The sequence below is a fragment of the Cottoperca gobio genome, chromosome 8 (genome assembly GCF_900634415.1).
Source record: "Cottoperca gobio chromosome 8, fCotGob3.1, whole genome shotgun sequence".
NCBI classification, from domain to species: Eukaryota; Metazoa; Chordata; class Actinopteri; order Perciformes; family Bovichtidae; genus Cottoperca; species Cottoperca gobio.
In genome coordinates, this window is record NC_041362.1 from 1,603,742 (window position 1) to 1,616,959 (window position 13,218).

At 41.4% G+C, this 13,218-nt stretch overlaps 1 protein-coding gene across 1 annotated transcript in view; it reads left to right on the forward strand.

Moving 5' to 3' along the window:
* Nucleotides 1-13,218, forward strand: part of grin2ca (glutamate receptor, ionotropic, N-methyl D-aspartate 2Ca) — a 59,699-nt gene that overhangs the window by 18,781 nt on the left and 27,700 nt on the right. The window contains exon 3 of the mRNA XM_029438738.1: nt 11,872-12,473. Within this exon, the coding sequence (XP_029294598.1) occupies nt 11,872-12,473 (602 nt within the window). The remainder of the gene's footprint in view (nt 1-11,871; nt 12,474-13,218) is intronic.

Here is a 13,218-nt window from a genome sequence, read left to right on the forward strand (position 1 = left end):
CACCACTGCCGTTTTAGCATTTGCTAATCAGATTTTGTCCTCTTGTCTAAACTACAGCAACATCGTAGGTCATAACACAAATAAAGATGTTTTGTTGATGTACTATAAGTCATCTGGAAAACTATGATATAAGTTACGAGGCTCATGACAAAGGAACACAACATAACAACAAGTTGATAACATTTAACTTTGATTTTCAGATCTTGTTATGGCAATTTGTTGTCAGGTCGATATTTTACACATTCAATCTATCAGTTGAAACAGAGCCCGCAGCAGAGTCTGTCGTAATTACAACATCACAAAATGTAATAGTTGTATTCACAATTCCCCTCAAAGTACAGATTATCTTCTTGGGAGCAGTCACAAAGAAGCCCACACGTACAGTCATGTGAGTGCTAATTACATCAGCCACAATGAGCATTTGATTTTTGTCAAGGTCAAACATGAAACATGAATGCCTCACAGGTTCATTCCAACTTATACAGTGCGATCAAGTTGGTCACTGCAGCCATCGCTCTCAGGTGAGGTAAACGGCTCAAGAGTTACGCGTGTGACACATACGATCCATTAAACTGCTTTTAATTGAAGCTGGAAGGTTTAGCAGCAATGATCCATCCATAGGAGCCTGATCACCCCCCCTCAGAAGGCTCAGCCACAGAGACCAACTGTGCCTCCTCACAAAACCTCACAAAAATACAGTTACATGCTCTGCAACAAGATTCACTTGATGGTCTTTAAAGATTCAAATTAAAAATAATGATTTGCTAAATGTTGCACTTTGAAGACATTACACAACGGAGACCATCTGGATATTATATCTAAATCAGAAAGTGCAGAAACAATGTTTATGTGAAAGAAACAAGCTATTATATTCAACCAAAAGCAAGAGAGACATGGATGAAGATGCAGAAGATGAGGAACAAAGGATAAAGATGGGGACAATGGTTGCCATTTTGAAGTAATTTGGCAAATACGTGAGGAAGAGGTTTTACTATTGAATGAATGAGTAATTTCTCTTTTCAGCTATAGTACAAATGAACTTGTTCTCCGAGAAGGATCAAAACTCTGAAGGGAAGGATAAAACCTTTTGGTTTTTTTAAATCACAAACGATTTACCCACTTATGTATAGTTTAAGCTATGTATATTGAATTAGAAGATTGCAGTTCTCTTATTTACCATTTTGAGTGTTGCGGCATTTCCTAATTTGTGAGAAACACGGAGACAATAGAACAAAAAGACTGCAGTAATTCCCCTCATTTATATGGGTTAGTAGACAGCTCCCCTGTCAGCTGCATCCATTTCAGAAAACATGGATGATCTCGCCATCAGCAAGGCTTCTCCAGGGTAATAAAAGAGATGTCACTCAGCCGTTAATGCCTCCTGCTGCTCATTTGCTCTTTGAACAGTAACAGGAACTCAATCATCATACATTTCCAAATAAAAGACATGTACTAAGAAAAAAGCGTAATGACAAAGGCTGGCAGATGTTAAAATTAATGACTGCTTTTCATCAGTAATGAACCAATAACGGAAGTTGAGAACATTAATAAATGGTGTGTAGTGAATGCATTAAAAGTGCCTTACAGAACAGTGAGTGCATGCATTATTAATATGGATGGTCCCAGTTGGAAACCAAATGTAATCTTCAGCTACCCACTGAGGTACTAGGCCTTTGATTGACACGTACACCTTTCTGCATCACGGGATAGTTAGATACTTTTTAGGCAAATAACAATTTCTTATGGTCATGGGCCACCATGCAGTCAATGTTCCATATGTCGTTTTCAATACTTTGTCTCTTTAATCTTTTAGATCTAGAATGCTGATGAACATTTTCCTATAGTCAAGACAGTCAGCTGCTGGTTCCTGCTGTGCTGGTGTAATATGAAAAGAACTTGTTTGACAGGTGTTTTGTGGTAGATGAAAGTTATGTTACTGTTGCTTAGTAATACGTCTGTGTTGACATCATGTGCTGACACTGTGCTAACAACGGCGTCACGGCGCAAAACCAATTGTATTGCATTAGAAATAAGCAATATGACAACAATGATAGTGTTTTAAAACAAACTGGAAGATGTGTTTTTTGGGTTGAGTCTGTGTGCACCGCCATCTTGGATCATCACATCAAAACAGACGAGGCAACAGGAAAAGAAAGTCATGTGCTGCTGAGTGTGCGACCCCTAATGTAAATGTCGGTGTATAGGCCTGGTCCGGTGTTTGGCAGTAGCGTAGTTTAGGTTTAAAACATTTGTAAAAGGTCTCATGAATTCAGCCATCTCATATCAAAAACACACAAAAAAGATATATATGACTATACTATAGAGAAGTACACTATATAAGTGTTGAGATTGCTGATCCCATTTTACAACCCGCCAGTGACAATAGCAGGCCGAGGGGAAGTAGAAAGACGGGTCTGTCAGCAATATCTGCTTAACATCCAAGGGGCCACGATAGATTACATCGCAGCAAGAGAGCCATAGTAGTGGCATCTTACCTCTGGGCTTAATCTATCTGAAGTCATTATAGTGCAGCATATCACAGAATCCAGATGGCACAAGTCCAGGTTTCAAAGTGAAAAACAATGGACTACCAAGTGCTGACGCAAAGAGTGATCACATTAATATTGTGTATTGGTTCTATTATTCAACATGTACCATGAGTATTGGCAGAAAAATAATTTGTGTCTCCAGTAAATATTTGTTTACAACGTATTCATGCTTTAATTGGTCATTTATTAATATTGAAGGGCTGTAAAAGTAACAATGCAGCACAGGACCGTTATGTGCCAGGTACAGAGAGATGAGATTGTTCCAAGCCTCTTTGAGTGTTCTACGAAACAGTTAGTGACGCCGCCCCGTCGATTGATTTATGGGACTCTGTCAAAAGGTAGTCAACAAGGCAATGGAGCTCGTTCATTTTTCATACATATCGCCGAGAGCCGGCAGTTTGATCTTTCTGAAAGTGACAGGATAAAATTAGGTGATAAACTGATTCCTGTCCTCATGACACTTTAGTTTGTTAATCGGCGGCATCAGAGCACACGTCCCATCATCCTCTTCATGTTCTATCCCAATGAGGACACGGAATGAAATAATGATGAGCAGAAGTTCAGAGGGAACTAAGTTTAAGATGAAGCCTGGAAGTATCAAGCAAATATTAGAATATTGCATCTACTGTATATAGTTAGAAGTCCAGCAGCCATATGTACATTTTAAATGGCCAGAACATCAAAGCTACATACTTTACTATTGCCAGCAGATCAATCAGTTCCCACAGTTCAAACAGTGGATAAATCATTACCAGTCATAATGGCTGACAGCGTTAGTGAAGCCCAAAGAACCTGGTTGAAAAGATTAAATATGGCTGCTTCTTCGCCAGGACAGTGAAGCACAAAGCTCCAACAAGTCCTCCAATCTAGGCCTAGGTTTAGGCATCTACAGTGAAACCAGTTGGTTACATTAGAGAGAGATTGTGTTTATACTACAGAAGCTGAAGGTGCTGGAACTGACTTCAAACTAAGTTTTGTACTCACTTCCCGCAGCATGAAAGAGGGACATCAAAATATCCCATTAGGGTGATTACACAGGGGTGTAGTTTTAACTGAAAGTCCTTCCTCGTGTAGCTTTGACTACATCATTTTTGTTATAGCATGGTGGAAAAAAAGTTGTGACGAATCTCTGAACAAATAAATACACGCAGTGATGCCCTTCAGAAGAAGTTGCAGACAAAAGGGAGTCGTTCCAAGCACCAAATCCACATGTTCTCTCATTATGCATTTAGTTCATTATCCTGACCTAAAATTCAAAGCATCCTTTGAGTCATTCATCGTGCGGTCGGACAGATCACATCCTCCGAGCCACGGCGCTGTAAAGTGGACAAAATGTAAGTCAGACACAAGCAAAACCCTGATGGTCTTTGCAGGAACATGAGCCCAAGGCTTTTCTCAAAACTAGAGCAGTTCCTTTTTTCTCCGTCTGCCTTCACTCAGTCCTGAACTCCCTTGTCTCTTCCTCTACCTCTCGCTTCATTTTAAAACCACGACACAGTTACAGTGTCACCTGTCTAGACTGAGGCAGAGCAAGAGTAATACAAAGCAGCCATAGGGGAGCAGTGAGTCAGGACATATGTAGTTTCTGCAGTGCAACTTAAACTTCATTCCACTCGGATGTCAGAAGAGAATTTATATATCAGCAAGTGTTAAAAGGGCAAACACAGATTTTGTGTGGTTTAAGGGGAGGAATCAGAGGAAGTCCGTACCTTAACTAAAGCCTCGTTTCAGGTTTAGTTTTTTTTTTGTCATACCCAGATTGATTTTAGGAAGCTTGGACAGCAAAAAGCCACAAATCTGATCCAAAGGATGGTTTCAAATGCGATTCCAATCGGGTTTCTACAGATGCGTCTCAGTCCGCACGCTCTTGTCGCTCAAATTGGATTTCGAAATGTCTTTTGCGTCACTCGCGACGCAACGATGACGTCAAATCAAGAGCGATAGAAATGATGAGCAGAATCCATGCTGCTACTAGCAGAGCGCTAAAGAGGACAACATAGAGGAGAGGGCAAAATACCCGAGAATGCGCCTCGACTTGACAGCCCAGATCTTTGGAAGGCAAAATGATGGACCTCCATTGCTTGGAAAGCCCCCAGCGTAGCTACATAATCACTGACGCCTACTTCGTTAACACAGCAACCAATGCAGATAGGTGACGGACACACAATTACGATCTAATAGCGTGCGGACATTCTGTGTCAAATATTTGATTTGAAAAACAAATGACAGATACATACTGTGAATCTCTAAAGTAATATCTGGTTTTCATATAAAAAGCAAGATTTTAGTACCATTTATTAAAATCCTACAACTAAAGGTAGATAAATAAAAATAAAAAGATTTAGCAGCTTCAGAGTCCCAAAAAATACTCTTCATATATCCTGTAATGTTCGTATAAAAAATGCAAGCGAGTGAAATATGGGGAAAGTACCTGTCATTTAAACCATCCGTCTATTTTAATTTTGTAATTACATTCAGATCAGACGTTATATGTGAATTTTATGCCTTCTTGTAGGTAATTTATGTCGCGCTTCACCTGTGCCAGGTGCCATTGCTTTGTCATTTCTGTATTTTTCTCCTCCATATGTTAACATGGTGTTGAGGGATTAAAATAAGAGTCTGAAACTCATGTTAAGTATGAAACTTTTCGATTTGATTTTGTTAGACATTTTTAATAAATTGGGTTTTTAATGAGTACCTCAGAGAACAAATGACTCAATACTCAATTATTTCTCTTCCTAAAAGCTCATTTGAATATTATTTCAGTCTTGCTCCACACTATCTATACAGTGTCATAGTGTTGGGTTTTTTTAAGTGGCAAACGGCCCGGGAAGTGTGTGTCTGTTCCTGGTTGCCGTGCAGGATCTATGTGACGTCAGCAGCACAGGAAGGCGACGCCAGGGCATTTCCTGCTGCGCGGCGGAGGCAGACATATGTCGCAGCAAAGAGCCGTGGCCAGAAGTCTCTCTTTATAGAACGACAGAGAGAGATGGCTGCAGTTCAGTCATGTGACCAGGGGAACCATACACCTCTTTGTGTTCCATATCTTCAGCTATGATTTCACTCACTGCCACAACAATTTAACGCAATACATAATGTCATTGTGGCTTCAGCCCCTTTGAGCCAAGTGACTTAAATCTCTTGTTTCCTTTTAGATTTTTGGATGCACTCCAAAGCTATCAATAAGCATCACTCACCTGAGTCATTCAAATAACCTTCAGCTACCCAGTGAGAGCTTTACAGCAGGTAAACACAGCGGTTTACGTATTGGTCCTGTAAATTCTGAGAAGTATTGGTTTCAGTGACACATAAACAGCTGTTGTTTAGAGATAATCACTGCTTTACACTCATCTAACTCAATTAAGACCAGTTTCAGAGCATCTAAAAACTAATCTGGCTGCGCAGCATTCATTCAACTGGACATTGCAAGATGTGAGCACAACACGCTTGTCAAAGTGTTAAAGGGTTAAAAAGTGAAAGTTGACCGTGTCGACTAACGAGTCTGGATCCATGTTGGAAACAGATATGAGTTCTTCTGTATATTTTACCCTTGTGTATGTATGTGAGCTAAGCTTTCCACTCAATGGCCTAATCTTTTTTGGGACTGTAGACTATTACTGTGAGCTTCTTTGAACACTGCAGTGCAGCTGACTGACTGAATGGTTGATGCCCAGTTACATTCACCCAGGTTATAATATCACGTACTGTATATCTCTGTTTGGATTACATTGATGGCAATTTAGGATTTAAAGTATTTCTTTATTATTGTGCTGAATAACTTTTGAGTTTTGAGTATCTATTGTGATATTAAACTACATACACCATAATAGAAAATGTTATCAATTTCGCCCTCCCCCATACATTCAAATCACCTTCCAGGGTTTCCTGCAGCGGATTAAAGTGGAGGCACTCTGCCAACTTTAAATAAGGAGCACTTTCACTTAAGTCAGAATTATATTTCTATAAATATAATAAGTTTATAAAGCTTCAGGGAAAACAATCAGTGGTGTTGAATCTCACAGCAAAAAGCACTCATTTAATGAGTGAGGCAAATATTTAATAAAGTAACTACCGATCCTGAGAGATCACAGACCAAAGACGCATCTTTTTGGAGGACAAGTTTGTAACAATCTAAAGAAAGTAAAGTGGCCTTTGACTTGGCACTGTGACCGCACAGTTAGTGTGAACAAAAGGCGAGACTTATTGTGAACGTAGCAAGTGACTCTTTAAAATAATCACAAATACTTAGTACCGTATCTGGTTGAACATTTCAAGTGCTATGCACCTTTAACCACACCTAAAAGCACCTGCAACACCCTGCAGGACACTTCTACACTATACAAATACGTAGACCACTGGAAGTCAGCACAGACTTTGGGCTTTTCAGTGTTACTTTAAATACAAGGAGTTTGGTGACTTCAGCATTTGTAAGATTAATCGTGTTGAGACAACAAAGACAAAAAGGAAGAGAATAAAGGAAGAAGTGGGATGCAGCCAAGAAGAGGCCACGTTCAAGTGTGGGGTGTAAATATATTAGCCTTTAGAAGCAGTCTGATAACACCATAGGACTTGTTCACTCCAAGCTTACTGGGCTCTTTAGTCTGCAGTTGGCTCCTAGAAAGGTACTGCTGGGGAACTCATATTACATTCTGTGTAACAGACTGTGACTGTTTCATTTCATTCCCTACAACCATATGCCTTGGATAGCACTGTACATGCTCTGCACACCGACAGGGCGGTCGTGACTTCAGGCTTTGAGCTGCAGCTGAGCCTGTGGTAATGCCCCAGGCTCATTTGGACTGTGCTATCAGTCTGCTCTCTGCTAATTGAGCTGTTGAGTTTGTACTTTCCAGGTTTTTATTTTTTTATTCTGACAGACCCTTGGGCTAGTCTTACATCAGTGAGTATGTACAAAGCATACAGAAACACATGCATATACACACGCCTTAACACCTGTCGTGGGACAAAGTGACTGTGAACCGCTGCAGATGCAGCACGAGGCATCAGCACGTATAGGAATAACGCTGACAGATTTGCTGTGGGACAGCGAGGGGAAGGAGAAAATGAGTAGATTTATACGATCTTCTCAAGCTTCTCCGTGACTAACCTGCATAAGATCCCTGCACCCAGCGCGGATATATGCAGTCAGCCGGCCTTCACTGCAGTCTAATCCATCTTAGTCCACAGCATGTCCCTTACACTGAGCTCAAACAAATTCCTCCTAAAGATGCTCATAACTGCATTTCATTTTTGTGAATATTACAGTTATCAGTAACATATGAGACCAGGAGTCTTTAAAAAAAAAAGATATGAGCTAAAAAATAGTTGCAAAATGATTGCATAGTATAACCACAGTTACCGTGTTCTTATATAGTATTTATTGTATGCATTCATAATCATTGTAGGTTTCAGGGACATTTTACATACTTTCCATTATAAAATGAAAGGCGAAAACTATTTATAAGAAAAACCTTCCAGCTACCTCACTGTTCGGGGATAAAGGCAGAGGAGTGTGAGAAACAAGGGCAGTGACAAGTGAAACGAGGCAATAGAAAAAGAAAATATTTTCAGGGGCGTGAGCACGGTACAGTCAGAGGCACAAAGTCAGTGGATTTAGCCGTGACGTCTGAATTCGTAAGATGCTCATTCATCACAAGACCGCTGAACTTGTTTCAAGGACAGCAAGGAGACAAGCGGAATAAGATCACAGGCCTGTTTGCAGTCTCAGGGTACCTGACCCCTCCAATCCTCCACTCTGAGACCCAGCACTCAGGGTGGAGTGCTTTTTCCCCGGAGAGGGAGAGCGTCGGGAGGGGGCCGGCTCCCTATCAGCCCAATGGGAGGAAGAGAAAGAGCTTTTACAACAAGATCACACCTTTAGAAAGATTGAAAGGCAATAAATGTTTTCTTAAAGTCGTCTAAAAAGGATAATAAACCCCATTTACACAACATAATCTAATAACTTCAGTCATGCTTCTACAAATGATTCACAATTTAATGGCGGTGTTTGTTTTGCAGAGATGGTGTTTGTTTTAAAGATGAGGCACAGTAAAGATGTGGCACAGTAAAGATGTGGCACAGTAAAGATGTGGCACAGTAAAGGTGAGGCACAGTAAAGGTGAGGCACAGTAAAGATGTGGCACAGTAAAGATGTGGCACAGTAAAGATGTGGCACAGTAAAGGTGAGGCACAGTAAAGGTGAGGCACAGTAAAGGTGAGGCACAGTAAAGATGTGGCACAGTAAATATGTGGCACAGTAAAGATGTGGCACAGTAAAGATGTGGCACAGTAAAGGTGAGGCACAGTAAAGGTGAGGCACAGTAAAGATGTGGCACAGTAAAGGTGAGGCACAGTAAAGATGTGGCACAGTAAAGGTGAGGCACAGTAAAGATGTGGCACAGTAAAGGTGAGGCACAGTAAAGATGTGGCACAGTAAAGATGAGGCACAGTAAAGATGAGGCACAGTAAAGGTGAGGCACAGTAAATATGAGGCACAGTAAAGATGAGGCACAGTAAAGATGAGGCACAGTAAAGATGTGGCACAGTAAAGATGAGGCACAGTAAAGATGTGGCACAGTAAAGATGAGGCACAGTAAAGATGAGGCACAGTAAAGATGTGGCACAGTAAATATGTGGCACAGTAAATATGAGGCACAGTAAAGACGAGGCACAGTAAAGACGAGGCACAGTAAAGACGAGGCACAGTAAAGACGAGGCACAGTAAAGACGAGGCACAGTAAATATGTGGCACAGTAAAGATGTGGCACAGTAAAGGTGAGGCACAGTAAAGGTGAGGCACAGTAAAGATGAGGCACAGTAAAGATGTGGCACAGTAAAGATGAGGCACAGTAAAGATGAGGCACAGTAAAGATGAGGCACAGTAAAGATGTGGCACAGTAAAGATGAGGCACAGTAAAGATGAGGCACAGTAAAGGTGAGGCACAGTAAAGGTGAGGCACAGTAAAGATGAGGCACAGTAAAGATGAGGCACAGTAAAGATGAGGCACAGTAAAGATGAGGCACAGTAAAGATGAGGCACAGTCAAGATGAGGCACAGTAAAGATGAGGCACAGTAAAGATGAGGCACAGTAAAGATGAGGCCACAGTAAAGATGAGGCACAGTAAAGATGAGGCACAGTAAAGATGAGGCACAGTAAAGATGAGGCACAGTAAAGGTGAGGCACAGTAAAGATGTCGCACAGTAAAGATTGAGGCACAGTAAAGGTGAGGCACAGTAAAGGTGAGGCACAGTAAAGATGTAGGCACAGTAAAGATGAGGCACAGTAAAGATGAGGCACAGTCAAGATGAGGCACAGTAAAGATGAGGCACAGTAAAGATGAGGCACAGTAAAGATGAGGCACAGTCAAGATGAGGCACAGTAAAGATGAGGCACAGTAAGATGAGGCACAGTAAGATGAGGCACAGTCAAGATGAGGCACAGTAAAGATGAGGCACAGTAAAGATGTCGCACAGTAAAGATGAGGCACAGTAAAGATGAGGCACAGTAAAGATGAGGCACAGTAAAGATGAGGCACAGTAAAGATGAGGCACAGTAAAGATGAGGCACAGTAAAGATGAGGCACAGTAAAGATGAGGCACAGTAAAGATGAGGCACAGTAAAGATGAGGCACAGTAAAGATGAGGCACAGTAAAGATGAGGCACAGTAAAGATGAGGCACAGTAAAGATGAGGCACAGTAAAGGTGCGGCCAGTAAGGTGAGGCACAGTAAAGGTGAGGCACAGTAAAGATGAGGCACAGTAAAGATGAGGCACAGGTAATTGGAATCTGCTGAAGAATCAATAATCTCTGTTGAAACTAATGGCTGTACATGCAGAGTCGCATCAATCCATCATCACTGTCACATTAATTGTGATACCTTAGTATAATTACTGTGAAGAGATGACACCACGGTTTATATTAACTCTTATAATTCTACATTTGCTTATGGATGGCTCATGAGAGAAGTCATTCATCATGTTGTTGTTTTTACATCAAGTCTGCAGTTGATGAATAAATACTGTTTACAGATGGTCAGAATGTTCTGCAGCTCTTATCTAGAGAACACCAGTCAATGGGATAAATTACAACTTATAAACCCTTAACCTAGCTACCTTAGGTAGTATTTAGGCAGCAATTGTTTATATACCTTTAGTAAGTGTTTATATTTATAACTTTGGGCTTTATAGATCAGCTATAAGGAATTAATAAAACCTTTGGGTTACCAGGTAAAACATATATAGTTGCAATTACCTACAAACTTGTGTTGATGGCTTGTTAAAGAAAACACAACATCCCTTATCTATATAACGGAACAATACTTTCTCTTTTTAAGGTTTTCTTTATTTATCCGCCATTTCCCAAACTTAACTTGACGTTAAAGGAAAGTTCATTAGACAAATATTTATAATAACAAATGTGATGTGCTAATTGCATCAGAATGTGTGCTTCAAGTCAATGTGTCAAAGGGAATAGAAAAGAAAAGAGAAACAGAAAGAGTTAAGTGCACGGGCCAGGTTTTCTTGCCTTTTCGTTTTGGTTGTGATTCATTGATTTTAAAATGTTACAGACAGCACCTTTAAAGGGTAACTCCATTCTAAATCACAGGCAAGAAAACTGTTGCTGCGCTGTTTCCTCCAGAATCTGTCGGGCACCTTCGGCCACACCGCAATCATTGCTGTCACATCGGGTGTTTTGTTTTTACAACCGATTGGAAAAACTCTGCGATTGAGTCCTAATTTTAAACGACACCAGAAGACTGAAAAACACAGTTTTAATGAAAATCTCAAGGGAAAGGTATCATACACCACAAGATACTTTAAAAGTATTTTTCCCGCCTCTCCATTTTTAAATGAAAAACCATCCTCATTACCCTCTCAAGGTCATTGCATTTGCAGAAAAAAACAGATGAAACGCAGAGCCGGCCACAGTGATAGTGTCATCCCTCTGAATTTGCAAGTATAGATGCCGGCCAGTGTTTGCGCGACAAAAGTAAGACATGCGAGTTTAAGTGATGAATGGGTCTGCAGTGGCTGCAAGAGCAAAATAAAGCAGAACCACTTAACTCCTGTCAAAGCTGCACTACAGAACCTACTGGTTGGGTAACTCACTTCTCTATGTGTGTAGAAATTCTGTGTGTAGACCCTCGTATGGGTAAAGAGGGTCCTCTAGAGATCGCACAGCACGTTATACAAATTGAATCAAGCTATGGTAATTCTGCTTGTTAGTCAGGAGCAAATTCCGTGAGATCTGTTAACTAACCATAAAAGGTCTTCATGCATGTTCCATCTCCTCGTGATGATGATGTTTTCCTCTTCCTGCAGGGTGAGGGCTCCAACTTCCTCCAGCTGGGCTCCTCCATCGAGCAGCAGATCAACGGCATGTTCAAGGTGATGGAGGAGTACAACTGGGACAGCTTTGTGGTCATAACCAGCCTCTACCCGGGCTACGAAACCTACGTGGATTACGTTAAATCCTTCTCGGACACTAGCTACTTCATATGGGATCTGCAAGACGTGCTGACTTTCGACATGTCCGCCGACGGCATGAACGATATCCGGGCACGAAGGCTGCTGCAGCAGGTCGACGCCCAGGTGCTGCTGGTCTACTGCTCCCATGAAGAGGCTCAGTACCTGTTCAGCATGGCAGGCGAGTCTGGATTGCTGGGGCCAGGCTACATCTGGATTATCCCCAGCCTGGCAATGGGGAACCCGGACATCCCCCCGCCTGACAGCTTCCCCGTGGGGCTCATCAGCATCATCACAGACAGGTGGAGGATGAGCCTGAGGAAGAGGGTGCGGGACGGGGTGGCCATCGTGGTGAAAGGCGTACAGAGCTTTCGGAAACAGAGAGGCTTCGTGCCCGAGGGCCAAAGTGACTGTCACAACCCCGTCAAGCCATCGACTACTAACGACACTCTGTTCAGGTGGGCTTCATTTCTAATATCCACAGTTTCCATATCTTGTGTTCTGCTCCTGGTGCTGTTGAGTCTACTTGCTGTAAATGCAAATTTCCTCCATGTTTAAAATGTTGTCTCGATAACTTCATCATTATGTTCATTCCCACAAAACTAGCACCATCTTTCCTAGTAAACCTTTACATATATGAAAGAGCACAAAGTGTCACGTTTCACTGACAGTAACATAGCAGCGATCAAAGAACCGCAAAGTAGAAGCGATGGGAAATAAATTCAAGTTATAAATAGTATAATATATAGCAAATTTGAACATTTTTGTATTAAAAACATAAACTTGCAGCAGCATATTGGTGAGTGTGAGTTAAAATGTCATTACTGTAGATAATTCTACGCCTCTCAATCAACCATATTTGCCTTGCTTGTCACGGTCCTAGTATTTGAGTCATTATTGAATATCACTGTTTATTCAACGACTCACTGTAAGTACTTTCTGTGGAATTTGTAAATGCTAGTCTTTAAAAAGGATTGTCCATGTTTGATGGCAGAGGGTCGGCGATTCATTTATTGTAGTTATACACAGAGGAGCACAAGTATGATGCATGTTAAATGAAGAGCTACCGGCCCGTGGTGGTATTCTTGGCAAAGGCTGCAGTCACATTTAGAAAAATGACCAATGGGGCCACTTGAAGATGGTGCTCGTAAATGACATAGTGAGCTACTGAGTGGACACTCTTCCCACGGATCAACTATGCAG